Raw genomic sequence first — 17,591 nt, forward strand, 5'->3', positions numbered from 1 at the left:
CGGACCGTCAATGGCGGAGAGTTTACCCAGAATCCCCCGCGGCCCAGAAAGTGCCCTATCAGTGACTACAGGAGCCCAGTGCGCAGGCGCGGGACTGGGCTGTGCTCTGAGCATGCGCGGTGCGAGTGGTGGAGACGGACTGAGGGAACAGGCGGGTCGGGATCCGGTCGGAGACGGTGGGCGCGGGGGAGGAATTGGACCCGTGGGTGGGCAGGGAAGCTTCATAAACACCTGGTGTAGGCCTCAGGCCCCGAATGAGAGCCGACAGGCCCCGTGTTTACACCGCGGTGACAGGCCCGACCGGCGGCCGCCCTGGTGAGCGGGTAACTGGCCGCCATCTTGGGCAAAGAAGGAAGGGATCACGGCGCATGCGCTGCCATCTTTGTTCGGAACGCAGTGGGCGGAGCTTCAGGGTCCCTGTGACTGGGAACAAAGAGTGGGCGGGGCTTCAGGGTCCCAGTGACCGGGAACAAAGAGTGGGCGGGGCTTCAGGGTCCCAGTGACCGGGAACAAAGAGTGGGCGGGGCTTCAGGGTCCCAGTGACCAGGAGCAGAGTGGGCGGGGCTTCAGGGTCCCAGTGACCGGGAACAATGAGTGGGCGGGGCTTCAGGGTCCAAGTAACCGGGAACAAAGTGGGCGGGGCTTCAGGGTCCCAGTTACCGGAAACAAAGAGTGGGCGGGGCTTCAGGGTCCCAGTGATCAGGAACAAAGAGTGGGCGGGGCTTCAGGGTCCCAGTGACTGTGAACAAAGAGTGGGCGGGGCTTCAGGGTCCCAGTTACCGGGAACAAAGAGTGGGCGGGGCTTCAGGGTCCCTGTGACTGGGAACAAAGAGTGGGCGGGGCTTCAGGGTCCCTGTGACGGTGAACAAAGAGTGGGCGGGGCTTCAGGGTCCCTGTGACTGGGAACAAAGAGTGGGCGGGGCTTCAGGGTCTCTGTGACTGGGAACAAAGAGTGGGCGGGGCTTCAGGGTCCCTGTGACGGTGAACAAAGAGTGGGCGGGCCTTCAGGGTCCCTGTGACTGGGAACAAAGAGTGGGCGGGGCTTCAGGGTCCCAGTGACTGTGAACAAAGAGTGGGCGGGGCTTCAGGGTCCCTGTGACACGGAACAAAGAGTGGGCGGGGCTTCAGGGTCCCTGTGACTGTGAACAAAGAGTGGGCGGGGCTTCAGGGTCCCTGTGACGGTGAACAAAGAGTGGGCGGGGCTTCAGGGTCCCTGTGACTGTGAACAAAGAGTGGGCGGGGCTTCAGGGTCCCTGTGACTGTGAACAAAGAGTGGGCGGGGCTTCAGGGTCCCTGTGCCTCATTTATTTTCCTCTCACTCTGCTCCCAGGGGGTGGAGAACTGAACCCGACCAGAGTCGAGGGAGGGAGGAAACTGGGAGTGGAGGGAAGAAATGATGGAGATGGTGCGATGGGTTTGGATTTCAGCACAGGGAGGAGGGAGAGTGTGTGGGACGGGGATTTACAGTCTGGGGGAATGAGCGGGAAGAATGTTCCATAGAAACTAGAATTGTCTGTTCTGAATTTCTATCCTGTATTTACAGTGAGGACTTTTGTAAACTCCTTTTACAGGGGATTAGAAGGGGAGGATTTGCAGACGGGAAACTCAAACCAAACATCACGTCAAAATCTGACAGAGTCACTCGATTCATCAGGACCTGAATATCATCGGCCTTTGAATGTGGAAGGAGAAATGTTTGTCTGTTCTGTCTGTGGGAAAAGATTTCAAACATCAGTGTGAGTGGAAAATCACCGAGACACACACACCCGAGTGAGAGTGTTCCAGTGCACTGAGTGTGGAAAGAGCTTCAACCAGTGACACAGCCTGAAAAAACATCGCACCATTCACAGAGGGGAGAAACCGTCCACGTGTTCTGTGTGTGGACGAGGCTTCAACTGATCATCCAACCTGGAGAGACACAAGGACACCCGGACCACGGAGAAACCGTGGAAATGTGGGGACTGTGGGAAGAGATTCAATTACCCATCCCAGCTGGAAACTCATCGACGCAGTCACACTGGGGAGAGCTCGTTCACCTGCCCCGTGTGTGGGAAGGAATTCACTCGTTCATACCACCTGCTGACACACCAGCGAGTTCACACCGGGGAGAGGCCGTTCACCTGCTCCGTGTGTGGGAAGGGATTCACTCGTTCATACCACCTGCTGACACACCAGCGAGTTCACACCGGGGAGAGGCCGTTCACCTGCTCTGTGTGTGGGAAGGGATTCACTGATTCATCCACCCTGCTTACACACGAGCGAGTTCACACTGGGGAGAGACCGTTCACCTGCTCCGTGTGTGGGAAGGGATTCACTCAGTCATCCCACCGGCTGAGACACCAGCGAGCTCACTCCAGGGAGAGGCCGTTCACCTGCTCCGTGTGTGGGAAAGGATTCACTCAGTCATCCAGCCTCAGTGAACATCCACTTGTTCACACTGATGAGAGACCGTTTAAATGTTCTAACTGTGAAGAGCTTCAAGAGAACAAGGGATCTGCTGAAACATGAACGAGTTCACACTGGGGAGAGGCCGTTTACCTGCTCCGTGTGTGGGAAGGGATTCACTCTGTCATCCCACTGGCTGACACACCAGCGAGTTCACCTGTGATGCATGGGGTTGGATTCTGCTGTTAATCACATTCAGGACTGAACCATGTTCATTCTGACAGTTGGGGTTTGTTTCTGATGTTAATAACCCCGAGAACTGGGCTGGAGTTTAATATTCTGGATATATGTACTCCAGAGGGGCTCTGACCGAGGCTCTGTGGAACTGAAGCATAAATTCCTCCCCTTTGTATTCCAGCCCTCGAGATAAAGGCCAACATTCCATTAGTCTTTGTGATTACTTTTTGTATCTGGGCACTAGCTTTTAGTGATTTGTGTACATGGACACCCAAATCCCTTTGCTCCTCCACAGTTCCCAGTCTCTCACTTTAAGAAAATACTCCAATGTTTCCTTCTTGTATCCAAAGTGGATGATCTCACACTTCCCCACACTGAACTCCATCTGCCAGTTTTGTCCACTCACTTAATCTGTCCCTTTGTAACTTCCTGCTCCCATCCACACAACTTACTGTGTCTCCTAACTTAATGTCATCTGGAAACTTGGATATTAAACTCTCTATTCCTTCATCCAGGTTATTGATAAATATGGTGAAAAGCTGAGACCCCAGTCCAGATCCCTGGGGAACACCACTTGTCACATCCCACCAATCAAAGAACGTTCCCTTTATCCCCACTCTCTGTCTCCCACCTCCCAACACAAGTCACAAGGTCACTTTCAATTTTGTGCACTTTTATGTTTGCGAATAATCTCTTGTGCTGAATCTTATCAAATGCCTTCTGGAAGTCCACACAGACAATGTCCATCGACACTCCCTGTCCAGCCTGTTAGTGACCTGAAAAAACTCATCTAGATTAGTCAGACATGACCCACCCTTCACAAATCCACACTGACTCTCTTTGATCAGCTCAGACTTGTTCAAGTCCTCAATCATTTTGTCTCTGGTGATAGATTCCAGTAACTTCCCCACTCCTGACGTTAAACTGACAGATCTGTCATTTCCTTTTCTCTCTCTTCTTCCTTTCTTAAATATTGGAGTGATATTTTCACATCCAAAGGCACAATTCCCGAGTCCAGAGAGCTTTGTGAAACTATGACTAATGTTTCTGTAATTTCCCCACCTGTTTCATTTAATACCCTGAGGGAAAAACCATCAGGTCCTGGAGATTTCATTCTTTCTTTGCAGTTATTTATTTATCTATTTCCAAAGATAATTGATTCATATTTTAATATTAAACATTGATTATCAGATGGGTTTAATTTGTATTCTTTTAGTTACTTTTCATTGCTCATTTTAGTATAATTCACCTGTTTCTTTCTTTTATTGAATCAGTTTTTATTAATTTCCTTTTTATTACTCACTTCTTTCATACAAACCTCACATTCCCCAGTCTAAGTTCCCTCGGTTAACTCGAGGTTTTCACCATCACCACTGCAACTGGAAGATCAACTTCAGGTAACTACTGGGGTGATCACATGACGGGGCACCGGGGAGATCACATGACGGGGCACTGGGGAGATCATAAGAGATAGGAGTAGGCCATTCGGCCCCTCGAGCCTGCTCCGCCATTCAATGGGATCATGGCTGATCTGATTTTTACCTAAACTCCACTTTCCCGCCCTTTCCCCGTATCCTTTGACTCCCTTGCTGATCAACAATTTGCCGAACTCAGCCTTGAATGTATTCAATGACTCAGCCTCCACAGCTTTTTCGGGTAAAGCATTCCAAAGAAGCACGACCCTCTGGGAGAAGAAATTTCTCCTCATTTCTGTCTTAAACGGGCGAACCTGTATTCTGAGACTATTCCCCTCGTTTTAGATTACCCCTGAGGGGTAACATTCTCTCAGCATCGACCCTATCGAGTCCCCTCAGAATCTTGCACGTTTCAATAAGATTTCCTCTCATTTTTCTAAACTCCCAATGAGTATAGACCCAACCTGTTCAATGTTTCCTCATAAGACAAACCCTTCCATACCTGGGATCAACCGAGTGAACCTTCTCTGAACTGCCTCCAATGCAAGTATGTCCTTCCTGAAATAAGGGCACCAGAACTGTATGCAGTACTCCAGGTGTGGTCTCACCAGCACCCTGTACAGTTGTAGCATGACTTCCCTGCTTTTATACACCATCCCCCTCGAAATAAAGGCCAATATTCTGTTTGCCTGCTGCACCTGTATGTTGACTTCTCTTTCACCATGATCATAAACAGAATTTCTTATGATCCCTTAAAGCATCTTCCCCATGGTTGAGGTCACACTGACGGGGCTGTTGCTCCCGGCTGTGATTTGTCCATTTTTTTGAGAATGGGAACTACGTGAGTTCCCTTCCAATCTCAGGGAACAATCCCTGACACGATGGGCCGAAGGGCCTCTATCCGTGCTGTATAACTCTATGACTCTTTTGAAAATAAATGAGGCACTGGGACCCTGAAGCCCCGCCCACTCTTTGTTCACAGTCACTGGGACCCTGAAGCCCCGCCCACTCTTTGTTCCCAGTCACTGGGACCCTGAAGCCCCGCCCACTCTTTGTTCCCAGTCACTGGGACCCTGAAGCCCCGCCCACTCTTTGTTCCCAGTCACTGGGACCCTGAAGCCCCGCCCACTATTTGTTCCCAGTCACTGGGACCCTGAAGCCCCGCCCACTCTTTGTTCACAGTCACTGGGACCCTGAAGCCCCGCCCACTCTTTGTTCCCGGTCACTGGGACCCTGAAGCCCCGCCCACTCTTTGTTCCCAGTCACAGGGACCCTGAAGCCCCGCCCACTCTTTGTTCCCGGTCACTGGGACCCTGAAGCCCCGCCCACTCTTTGTTCACAGTCACAGGGACCCTGAAGCCCCGCCCACTCCTTTCCGCTCCAAGATGGACGCGCATGCGCAGTAATCCCCGACTTGTTTGCCCAAGATGGCGGCCAGTTACCCGCTCACCCGGGCGGCCGCCGGTCGGGCCTGTCACCGCGGTGTAAACACGGGGCCTGTCGGCTCTTATAAGGGGCCTGAGGCCTGCACCGGGTGTTTATGAAGCTTCCCTGCCCACCCACGGGTCCAATTCCTCCCCCGCGCCCACCGTCTCCGACCGGATCCCGACCCGCCTGTTCCGCCTCAGTCCGTCTCCACCACTCGCACCGCGCATGCTCAGAGCACAGCCCAATCCCGCGCCTGCGCACTGAGCTCCTGTAGTCACTGATAGGGCACTTTCTGGGCCGCGGGGGATTCTGGGTAAACTCTCCGCCATTGAAGGTCCGAATCGGTGAACAGAAATTTCGTCATCGCATCGAGATTGGGGCCGGAGGGACAATAAACATTAAACAAAATCAATCAATAAATTATACAGAAACCCGAGTGCCCGGGCCCTCAGACAGGGAGCGAAGTTCACCGGTCGCCACTTTTCCTTCACCAACTCGCACCTCAGGCCCCGCCCAGTCTGGTTCAATTGATCAATGTTTTCCAACTGTGTTTTCCAACTCGAGTTCAGGCCTGTCATTCTCAGAGAAACTTCGAGGCCTCATTTTTTCTGTGTGCTGTGAGGACCGATATCGTTCATCTTGATCTATTTCTAGTGCAATAAGTTTTGCTGAATGTGGCCCAGGCCAAGTGTCAGGAGATCGGATCAGGCCCACCATAGAAAACGAGTTTGACCCCCCTGAGATAGACAATGTGAACCGGATTATCCTCATCCACTGACCCAGCAACTTCTTCAAAAAACACCCCTGAGATAGACAATGTGAACCGGATTATCCTCATCCACTGACCCAGCAACTTCTTCAAAAAAAAACCTCTGAGACAGACAATGTGAACCGGATTATCCTCATCCACTGACCCAGCAACTTCTTCAAAAAACACCCCTGAGATAGACAATGTGAACCGGATTATCCTCATCCACTGACCCAGCAACTTCTTCAAAAAAACACCCCTGAGACAGACAATGTGAACCGGATTATCCTCATCCACTGACCCAGCAACTTCTTCAAAAAACACCCCTGAGATAGAAAATGTGAACCGGATTATCCTCATCCACTGACCCAGCAACTTCTTCAAAAAACACCCCTGAGATAGACAATGTGAACCGGATTATCCTCATCCACTGACCCAGCAACTTCTTCAAAAAACACAAGCATGTTTGTAAGACGCCACCTTCTTTTCTGGAAGCCGTGTTGAGTGTCTCTCACGGCCCCTTCTCTTTCCCCGTGATCATAAACAGAATCTCTTAGGATCTCTTCAAGCATCTTCCCTGTGGTGAAGGTCACACTGACGGGACTGGCTCCCTCAATTGTGCGAAAAATTAGAGCCAGACCTTTCAGGAGCGAGATTAGAAAACATTTCTACACACAAAGGGTTGTAGAAGTTTAGAACTCTCTTCCGTAAACGGCAACTGATACCAGCTCAATTGCTAAATTTAAATCTGAGATAGATAGATTTTTGGCAACCAAAGGTGTTAAGGGATATGGGCCAAAGGCAGGTATATGGAGTTAAATCACAGATCAGCCATGATCTTTTCAAATGGCGGAGCTGCCCCTGCCCTGGGAGTGTTTGATGGGACAGTGCAGAGGGAGCTTTACTCTGCATCAAACCTGTGCTGTACCTGCCCTGGGAGTGTTAGATTTTGTCTCCCTCAATTGTGGGTGATATTTGTCCCCGGTCTCCTGTAAACTCCTGTAAACATCTTGATCCGAACTGGGTTAATGGTGTCTAACTCACTCACATCAATAAAACAGGGAATCTGGAAACACACTGCAGGTCCTTCTTTATCTGGAGATCAAATGACTGGTGGATAATTGTACCAGCCGTTAACAGGCTCCTGTGAACTCCTTCCTCTGCTATTTTAATGCAGACTTTAACTCATTTATTTTAAACAGGTTTATTTTAAATGAGTTAACAGCTGCCTTAAAATAATAGACTCAGGACTGTAACACAAACAGGTTCAATCTTTGTAGAATAATTCCCAGTCAGTTTTAGACTGGAAACTTAAACCTGCCGTTTCCCTTTCAGTCAGGAACAGATCCCAGTTTTACACCAATCTCTGATTTGACAGCATGTTTCCAGCACTCCCCGTTGTTGTTCCGGACTCTAAACTCAGTTGTAAAGGAGCCTTCTGTTCCGTGCCTGGAGCTCTGGACCATGGAAGAGAGCGGCTGGGACACATTTCTTACACGCCTCAAGATTAACCCACACAGCGACTCTGCTGTCAGTGAAGGGAGAGGAGAAAGCCCAAAGTGCCGTTTGCCCCTCTCAGTGTGGCCCTGAAGGACTGTGTCCGGGCTGAAGTTCTGTTCCCACCGGACGATCCTCCCCCCAGATTGTCCTTTCTGAGCTCCAGTCAGGTGATGCTAAACACTCAGGTGGGAAAGACCAAAATCTACATCGGAACATCGGAACAGGAGTAGGCCATTCAGCCCCTCGTGCCTGCTCCGCCATTTGATTAGATCATGGCTGATCTGTGATCTAACTCCATATACGTGCCTTTGGCCCATATCCCTTAATACCTTTGGTTGCCAAAAAGCTATCTATCTCAGATTTAAATTTAGCAATTGAGCTGGTATCAATTGCCGTTTGCGGAAGAGAGTTCCAAACTTCTACAACCCTTTGTGTGCAGAAATGTTTTCTAATCTCGCTCCTGAAAGGTCTGGCTCTAATTTTTAGACTGTGCCCCCTGCTCCTAAAATCCCCAACCAGTGGAAATAGTTTCTTTCTATCCACCCTGTCTATTCCCCTTAATATCTTATAAACTTCGATCAGATCACCCCTTAACCTTCGAAACTCGAGAGAATACAACCCCAATTTGTGTAATCTCTCCTTGTAACTTAGCCCTTGAAGTCCGGATATCATTCCAGTAAACCTACGCTGCACTCCCTCCAAGGCCAATATGTCCTTCCGAAGGTGCGGTGCCCAGAACTGCTCACAGTACTCCAGGTGCAGTCTTACCAGGGTTTTGTATAGCTGCAGCATAACTTCTGCCCCCTTGTACTCGAGTCCTTTAGATATAAAGGCCAACATTCAATTTGCCTTCTTGATTATTTTCTTCACCTGTTCATGACACTTCAATGATCTATGTACCTGAACCCCTAAATCCCTTTGGACATCCACTGTTTTTAACTTTTTTACCATTTAGAAAGTACCCTGTTCTATCCTTTTTTGGTCCAAAGTGGATGACCTCACATTTGTCTACATTGAATTCCATTTGCCACAGTTTTGCCCATTCGCCTAATCTATCAATATTGCTTTGTAATTTTATGTTTTCATCTACACTGCTTACAATGCCACCAATCTTTGTGTCATTGGCAAACTTAGATATGAGACTTTCTATGCCTTCATCTAAGTCCTTAATAAATATTGTGAATAATTGAGGCCCCAAGACAGATCACTGTGGGACTCCACTAGTCACATCCTGCCAATGGGAGTACCTTCCCATTATCACGACTCTCTGTCGCCTTTCGCTCAGCCAACTTCCTAACCAAGTCCGAACTTTTCCCTCGATTCCACGGGCTTCTATCTTAGCCAACAGATAACCTTAAACTTCAATTCCAGGAGAAAACTGGACCTTTCCGTTGTGGTTTGAAACAGATGAAACCCTGTGGTGTCGAGCAAACAGTTCAACATTTGTAAGTAAAATGACTCAGATGAATGAATAGAGAGCCATGTATCCAGGTTTGCTGATGACACTAAGTTAGGTGGCACAGTAAATAGTGTAGATGGGAGCAGAAAGTTGCAAGGGGTCAATGATAGATTCAGCGAGTGGGCAAAACGGTGGCGGGTGGAGTTGAATGTGGGGAAATGTGAATTCACCCACTTTGAACCTAAGACAGAGATCAGAGTATTTCCCAAAAGGCAAGCAACTGGAAACTGTGGAGGAGCAGAGAGATTGAGGGATCCAAGTACAGAAATCACTAAAAGCTAGTGGACAGTTACAAAAAATAATTTTAACGGCGAAAGGAATGTTGGCCTTCATCTCAAGGGGGCTGGAATATAAAGGGGTGGAAGTGATGTTACAGTTGTACAGAGCTCTGGTTAAACCCCATCTGGAGACTGCCTTCAGTTCTGGGCACTGCACCTCAGGGAGGATATACTGGCCTTGGAAGGGGTGCAGCACAGATTCACCAGAGTGATACTGACAGGTTGCATAGACTGGGCTTGTGTTGCGTGGAGTACAGAAGTTTACGGGGTGATCCAATCGAGGTGTTTAAGATGATTAAAATATTTGACAGGGTAGATGGAGAGAAACTATTTCCTTTGGTGGGGGAGTCCAGAACAAGGAGGCATCACCTTAAAATTAAAGCGAGGTCATTCATGGGCGATGTCAGGAACCACTTCTTCGCACAAAGGGTAGTGGAAATCTGGAACTCTCTCCCTGAGAGCAGTCGAGGCTGGGGGTCAAGTGAAAATTTCAGATCTGAGATTGATAGGATTTTGTTCGGCGAGGGTATTAAAGGTTATGGTACCAAGGCGGGTAGATGGAGTTAACATACAGATCAGATATGATCTAATTAAATGGCGGAACAGGCTGGAGGGGCTGAATGGCCTCCTCCTGTTCATAATGTTTAAATGTTCCTAATCACTGCACTAATTACAGAACGGACCGATTGTTTATCGGAGCTCCGTGAGTGAAATCCCCCGACATTCAAAGATAAACGGGACTGTCCCTTTAACTGTAAACAAAGGGGAGTGCCTGTCCCTTTAAATATCTGCCCCATTCCCACAGGCAGTGGGAGGAGGAACAGCGCGCGGTCTCATTCCGCCCAAAACCAGCGGGGCCTCGCGCGAGGGAGCAGCTCCATGAGGGGGCGGGGCCAGTGGGTGAGGGCGGGGCCTCGGCTCTGACGTCTCCCGGAGCCCAGAGCGCAGGCGCGGGAGAGGCTCTGCGCGTTCGCCAGACGGAGTCGGAGGGTCGGGAGCAGGTAGGCGGGGGGCCGGGGACAGGACACTGAGAAACCGGGCGGAGGCCGCGCCCCACGGCTTATAAACATGGAGCGAGGCCGCAGGACCCGAGTCGGATCCTCTGGTCCCGAGTGTGAGCAGCCGGACGGCAACTGCGGGACTTCTCCCCGGGGACAGGCCCGGGTTACCGGGGGAACCGGCCGCCATCTTGGTACAGGAGGAGGGAGCGTCACTGCGCATGCGCGGCCATCTTGGTACAGGAACAGAGTGGGCGGAGCTTCAGGATATTTCACCCAGAATCTGAACCCGTGCTGGACCTGCCCTGGGAGTGTTTGATGGGACAGTGCAGAGGGAGCTTTACTCTGTATCTAACCCGTGCTGTACCTGCCCCGGGAGTGTTTGATGGGACAGTGTAGAGGGAGCTTTACTCTGTATCTAACCCGTGCTGTACCTGCCCCGGGAGTGTTTGATGGGACAGTGTAGAGGGAGCTTTACTCTGTATCTAACCCGTGCTGCACCTGCCCTGGGAGTGTTTGATGGGACAGTGTAGAGGGAGCTTTACTCTGTATCTAACCCGTGCTGTACCTGCCCCGGGAGTGTTTGATGGGACAGTGTAGAGGGAGCTTTACTCTGTATCTAACCCGTGCTGTACCTGCCCTGGGAGTGTTTGATGGGACAGTGTAGAGGGAGCTTTACTCTGTATCTAACCCGTGCTGTACCTGCCCCGGGAGTGTTTGATGGGACAGTGTAGAGGGAGCTTTACTCTGTATCTAACCCGTGCTGTACCTGCCCTGGGAGTGTTTGATGGGACAGTGTAGAGGGAGCTTTACTCTGTATCTAACCCGTGCTGTACCTGCCCCGGGAGTGTTTGATGGGACAGTGTAGAGGGAGCTTTACTCTGTATCTAACCCGTGCTGTACCTGCCCCGGGAGTGTTTGATGGGACAGTGTAGAGGGAGCTTTACTCTGTATCTCACCCGTGCTGTACCTGCCCTGGGAGTGTTTGATGGGACAGTGTAGAGGGAGCTTTACTCTGTATCTAACCCGTGCTGTACCTGCCCCGGGAGTGTTTGACGGGACAGTGCAGAGGGAGCTTTACTCTGTATCTAACCCGTGCTGTACCTGCCCCGGGAGTGTTTGATGGGACAGTGTAGAGGGAGCTTTACTCTGTATCTAACCCTGTACCTGCCCCGGGAGTGTTTGATGGGACAGTGTAGAGGGAGCTTTACTCTGTATCTAACCCGTGCTGTACCTGCCCTGGGAGTGTTTGATGGGACAGTGTAGAGGGAGCTTTACTCTGTATCTAACCCGTGCTGTACCTGCCCCGGGAGTGTTTGATGGGACAGTGTAGAGGGAGCTTTACTCTGTATCTAACCCTGTACCTGCCCCGGGAGTGTTTGATGGGACAGTGTAGAGGGAGCTTTACTCTGTATCTAACCCGTGCTGTACCTGCCCCGGGAGTGTTTGATGGGACAGTGTAGAGGGAGCTTTACTCTGTATCTAACCCGTGCTGTACCTGCCCCGGGAGTGTTTGATGGGACAGTGTAGAGGGAGCTTTACTCTGTATCTAACCCGTGCTGTACCTGCCCTGGGAGTGTTTGATGGGACAGTGTAGAGGGAGCTTTACTCTGTATCTAACCCGTGCTGTACCTGCCCCGGGAGTGTTTGATGGGACAGTGTAGAGGGAGCTTTACTCTGTATCTAACCCGTGCTGTACCTGCCCTGGGAGTGTTTGATGGGACAGTGTAGAGGGAGCTTTACTCTGTATCTAACCCGTGCTGTACCTGCCCCGGGAGTGTTTGATGGGACAGTGTAGAGGGAGCTTTACTCTGAATCTAACCCGTGCTGTCCCTGCCCTGGGAGTGTTTGATGGGACAGTGCAGAGGGAGCTTTACTCTGTATCTAACCCGTGCTGTACCTGCCCTGGGAGTGTTTGATGGGACAGTGTAGAGGGAGCTTTACTCTGTATCTAACCCGTGCTGTACCTGCCCCGGGAGTGTTTGATGGGACAGTGTAGAGGGAGCTTTACTCTGTATCTAACCCGTGCTGTACCTGCCCTGGGAGTGTTTGATGGGACAGTGTAGAGGGAGCTTTACTCTGTATCTAACCCGTGCTGTACCTGCCCCGGGAGTGTTTGATGGGACAGTGTAGAGGGAGCTTTACTCTGTATCTAACCCGTGCTGTACCTGCCCCGGGAGTGTTTGATGGGACAGTGTAGAGGGAGCTTTACTCTGTATCTAACCCGTGCTGTACCTGCCCCGGGAGTGTTTGATGGGACAGTGTAGAGGGAGCTTTACTCTGTATCTAACCCGTGCTGTACCTGCCCTGGGAGTGTTTGATGGGACAGTGTAGAGGGAGCTTTACTCTGTATCTAACCCGTGCTGTACCTGCCCTGGGAGTGTTTGATGGGACAGTGTAGAGGGAGCTTTACTCTGTATCTAACCCGTGCTGTACCTGCCCTGGGAGTGTTTGATGGGACAGTGTAGAGGGAGCTTTACTCTGTATCTAACCCGTGCTGTACCTGCCCTGGGAGTGTTTGATGGGACAGTGTAGAGGGAGCTTTACTCTGTATCCAACCCGTGCTGTACCTGCCCCGGGAGTGTTTGATGGGACAGTGTAGAGGGAGCTTTACTCTGTATCTAACCCGTGCTGTACCTGCCCTGGGAGTGTTTGATGGGACAGTGTAGAGGGAGCTTTACTCTGTATCTAACCCGTGCTGTACCTGCCCTGGGAGTGTTTGATGGGACAGTGTAGAGGGAGCTTTACTCTGTATCTAACCCGTGCTGTACCTGCCCCGGGAGTGTTTGATGGGACAGTGTAGAGGGAGCTTTACTCTGTATCTAACCCGTGCTGGACCTGCCCCGGGAGTGTTTGATGGGACAGTGCAGAGGGAGCTTTACTCTGTATCTAACCCGTGCTGTACCTGCCCCGGGAGTGTTTGATGGGACAGTGCAGAGGGAGCTTTACTCTGTATCTAACCCGTGCTGTACCTGCCCCGGGAGTGTTTGATGGGACAGTGCAGAGGGAGCTTTACTCTGTATCTAACCCGTGCTGTACCTGCCCCGGGAGTGTTTGATGGGACAGTGCAGAGGGAGCTTTACTCTGTATCTAACCCGTGCTGTACCTGCCCCGGGAGTGTTTGATGGGACAGTGTAGAGGGAGCTTTACTCTGTATCTAACCCTGTACCTGCCCCGGGAGTGTTTGATGGGACAGTGTAGAGGGAGCTTTACTCTGTATCTAACCCGTGCTGTACCTGCCCCGGGAGTGTTTGATGGGACAGTGTAGAGGGAGCTTTACTCTGTATCTAACCCGTGCTGTACCTGCCCCGGGAGTGTTTGATGGGACAGTGTAGAGGGAGCTTTACTCTGTATCTAACCCGTGCTGTACCTGCCCTGGGAGTGTTTGATGGGACAGTGTAGAGGGAGCTTTACTCTGTATCTAACCCGTGCTGTACCTGCCCTGGGAGTGTTTGATGGGACAGTGTAGAGGGAGCTTTACTCTGTATCTAACCCGTGCTGTACCTGCCCCGGGAGTGTTTGATGGGACAGTGTAGAGGGAGCTTTACTCTGTATCTAACCCGTGCTGTACCTGCCCTGGGAGTGTTTGATGGGACAGTGTAGAGGGAGCTTTACTCTGTATCTAACCCGTGCTATACCTGCCCCGGGAGTGTTTGATGGGACAGTGCAGAGGGAGCTTTACTCTGTATCTAACCCGTGCTGTACCTGCCCCGGGAGTGTTTGATGGGACAGTGCAGAGGGAGCTTTACTCTGTATCTAACCCGTGCTGTACCTGCCCCGGGAGTGTTTGATGGGACAGTGCAGAGGGAGCTTTACTCTGTATCTAACCCGTGCTGTACCTGCCCCGGGAGTGTTTGATGGGACAGTGCAGAGGGAGCTTTACTCTGTATCTAACCCGTGCTGTACCTGCCCCGGGAGTGTTTGATGGGAAAGTGTAGAGGGAGCTTTACTCTGTATCTAACCCTGTACCTGCCCCGGGAGTGTTTGATGGGACAGTGTAGAGGGAGCTTTACTCTGTATCTAACCCGTGCTGTACCTGCCCCGGGAGTGTTTGATGGGACAGTGTAGAGGGAGCTTTACTCTGTATCTAACCCGTGCTGTACCTGCCCCGGGAGTGTTTGATGGGACAGTGTAGAGGGAGCTTTACTCTGTATCTAACCCGTGCTGTACCTGCCCTGGGAGTGTTTGATGGGACAGTGTAGAGGGAGCTTTACTCTGTATCTAACCCTGTACCTGCCCTGGGAGTGTTTGATGGGACAGTGTCGAGGGAGCTTTACTCTGTATCTAACCCGTGCTGTACCTGCCCTGGGAGTGTTTGATGGGACAGTGCAGAGGGAGCTTTACTCTGTATCTAACCCGTGCTGTACCTGCCCTGGGAGTGTTTGATGGGACAGTGTAGAGGGAGCTTTACTCTGTATCTAACCCGTGCTGTACCTGCCCCGGGAGTGTTTGATGAGACAGTGTCGAGGGAGCTTTACTCTGTATCTAACCCGTGCTGTACCTGCCCCGGGAGTGTTTGATGGGACAGTGCAGAAGGAGCTTTACTCTGTATCTAACCCGTGCTGTACCTGCCCCGGGAGTGTTTGATGGGACAGTGCAGAGGGAGCTTTACTCTGTATCTAACCCATGCTGTACCTGCCCCGGGAGTGTTTACGACAGTGTGGAGGGACCTTTACTCTGCATCTACCCCGTGCAGCACCTGTCGTGGGAGTGTGAGACGGCACGTTGTCGAGGGAGGTTTCCTCTGTATCGAACCCGTGCTGTACCCGCCTTGGGAGTCTTTGATGGGACAGTGTAGAGGGAGCTTTACTCTGTATCTAACCCGTGCTGTACCTGCCCCGGGAGTGTTTGATGGGACAGTGTAGAGGGAGCTTTACTCTGTATCTAACCCGTGCTGTACCTGCCCTGGGAGTGTTTGATGGGACAGTGCAGAGGGAGCTTTACTCTGTATCTAACCCGTGCTGTACCTGCCCCGGGAGTGTTTGATGGGACAATGTAGAGGGAGCTTTACTCTGTATCTAACCCGTGCTGTACCTGCCCTGGGAGTGTTTGATGGGACAGTGTAGAGGGAGCTTTACTCTGTATCTAACCCGTGCTGTACCTGCCCTGGGAGTGTTTGATGGGACAGTGCAGAGGGAGCTTTACTCTGTATCTAACCCGTGCTGTACCTGCCCTGGGAGTGTTTGATGGGACAGTGCAGAGGGAGCTTTACTCTGTATCTAACCCGTGCTGTACCTGCCCTGGGAGTGTTTACGACAGTGTGGAGGGACCTTTACTCTGCATCTACCCCGTGCAGCACCTGTCGTGGGAGTGTGAGACGGCACGTTGTCGAGGGAGGTTTCCTCTGTATCGAACCCGTGCTGTACCTGCCTTGGGAGTCTTTGATGGGACAGTGTAGAGGGAGCTTTACTCTGTATCTAACCCGTGCTGTACCTGCCCCGGGAGTGTTTGATGGGACAGTGTAGAGGGAGCTTTACTCTGTATCTAACCCGTGCTGTACCTGCCCTGGGAGTGTTTGATGGGACAGTGTAGAGGGAGCTTTACTCTGTATCTAACCCGTGCTGTACCTGCCCTGGGAGTGTTTGATGGGACAGTGCAGAGGGAGCTTTACTCTGTATCTAACCCGTGCTGTACCTGCCCAGGGAGTGTTGGGGACAGTGCAGAGGGAGCTTTACTCTGTATCTAACCCGTGCTGTACCTGCCCTGGGAGTGTTTGATGGGACAGTGCAGAGGGAGCTTTACTCTGTACCTAACCCGTGCTGTACCTGCCCCGGGAGTGTTTGATGGGACAGTGTCGAGGGAGCTTGACTCGGTATCTAACCCGTGCTGTACCTGTCCTGGGAGTGTTTGATGGGACAGTGTAGAGGGAGTTTTACTCTGTATCTAACCCGTGCTGTACCTGTCCTGGGAGTGTTTGATGGGACAGTGTAGAGGGAGTTTTACTCTGTATCTAACCCGTGCTGTACCTGCCCTGGGAGTGTTTGGGACAGTGTACAGCAATCAATAACCAATGATTAACACTGTTCACCCCTATTTATTAAAGTCTGGGATATAGTTTCTGAACAGCTTCATCAACGGAGCCTCTCACTTTTCCTCTCCCTATTCTTCTTCCCAAAATGTTTCACTTCACATTTCTCTGCATTAAATTTCATCTGCCATCTATCTGTCCAATTTATTATCCAGTGTCCGTGACACTGAAGTCACTTCCAGTCCTCTTCACAGTTCCCCACACTCACTATCTTGGTGGCATTTGAATTATCTGGAGATTTTCATCTTGTGCGCTATATACCCGAGCCCAGATCATTTCCCTGCATTGAGAAGAGCAATGGACCCAACACTGACCCTGGGGGACACCACTGTTTACATCCCTCCAGTCTGAACAATATCCATTATCCACGACTCTCTGTTTTCTGCCCTTTCCCCAACTTCCTGTCCACGCTGCCCCACTCCCTTCAATTCCGTGAGCCTTAATTTTATCAACAAGCCTCCTGTGCGGCACCTTCTCAAACACCTTGAGACAATCCATCCACACAACACCCACTGCATTCCCTTTATCACCACACTGTGTTATTCCTCAAATAATCCCTGCTGTCTGTCCTGAATTCATCCATTTTACTAACAAATGTTGAAATGTTTGCTCCACCCCACAGGGTTCCATCTGTTTAAAGCCTCACAGAGAGGGGTGGGAGAGGCCCATTGTTGGACAGTGTGAGCTGAGGGGTGGGAGAGGCCCATTGTCGGACAGTGTGAGCTGAGGGGTGGGAGAGGCCCATTGTTGGACAGTGTGAGCTGAGCAGGCGCAGGAGACGCAGACTTCAGTGAAGACCGAGTGCGGCTCCAGACCCCAATATAAAACAGTGAACATTATCCCCCCCAGACCCCAATATAAAACAGTGAACATTATCCCCCAGACCCCAATATAAAACAGTGAACATTATCCCCCCCCAGACCCCAATATAAAACAGTGAACATTATCCCCCCAGACCCCAATATAAAACAGTGAACATTATCCCCCCAGACCCCAATATAAAACAGTGAACATTATCACCCCCAGACCCCAATATAAAACAGTGAACATTATCCCCCCCAGACCCCAATATAAAACAGTGAACATTATCCCCCAGACCCCAATATAAAACAGTG

The 17,591-nt window shown here is 51.0% G+C and overlaps 1 protein-coding gene across 1 annotated transcript in view; it reads left to right on the forward strand.

The window, feature by feature from the left end:
- Window positions 1-17,591, forward strand: part of LOC137315794 (zinc finger protein 850-like) — a 135,136-nt gene that overhangs the window by 85,523 nt on the left and 32,022 nt on the right. Inside the window, exon 5 of the mRNA XM_067980280.1 lies at window positions 2,112-2,318. Within this exon, the coding sequence (XP_067836381.1) occupies window positions 2,112-2,318 (207 nt within the window). The remainder of the gene's footprint in view (window positions 1-2,111; window positions 2,319-17,591) is intronic.

This window comes from Heptranchias perlo, unplaced genomic scaffold, assembly GCF_035084215.1.
Source record: "Heptranchias perlo isolate sHepPer1 unplaced genomic scaffold, sHepPer1.hap1 HAP1_SCAFFOLD_56, whole genome shotgun sequence".
Taxonomy (NCBI): domain Eukaryota; kingdom Metazoa; phylum Chordata; class Chondrichthyes; order Hexanchiformes; family Hexanchidae; genus Heptranchias; species Heptranchias perlo.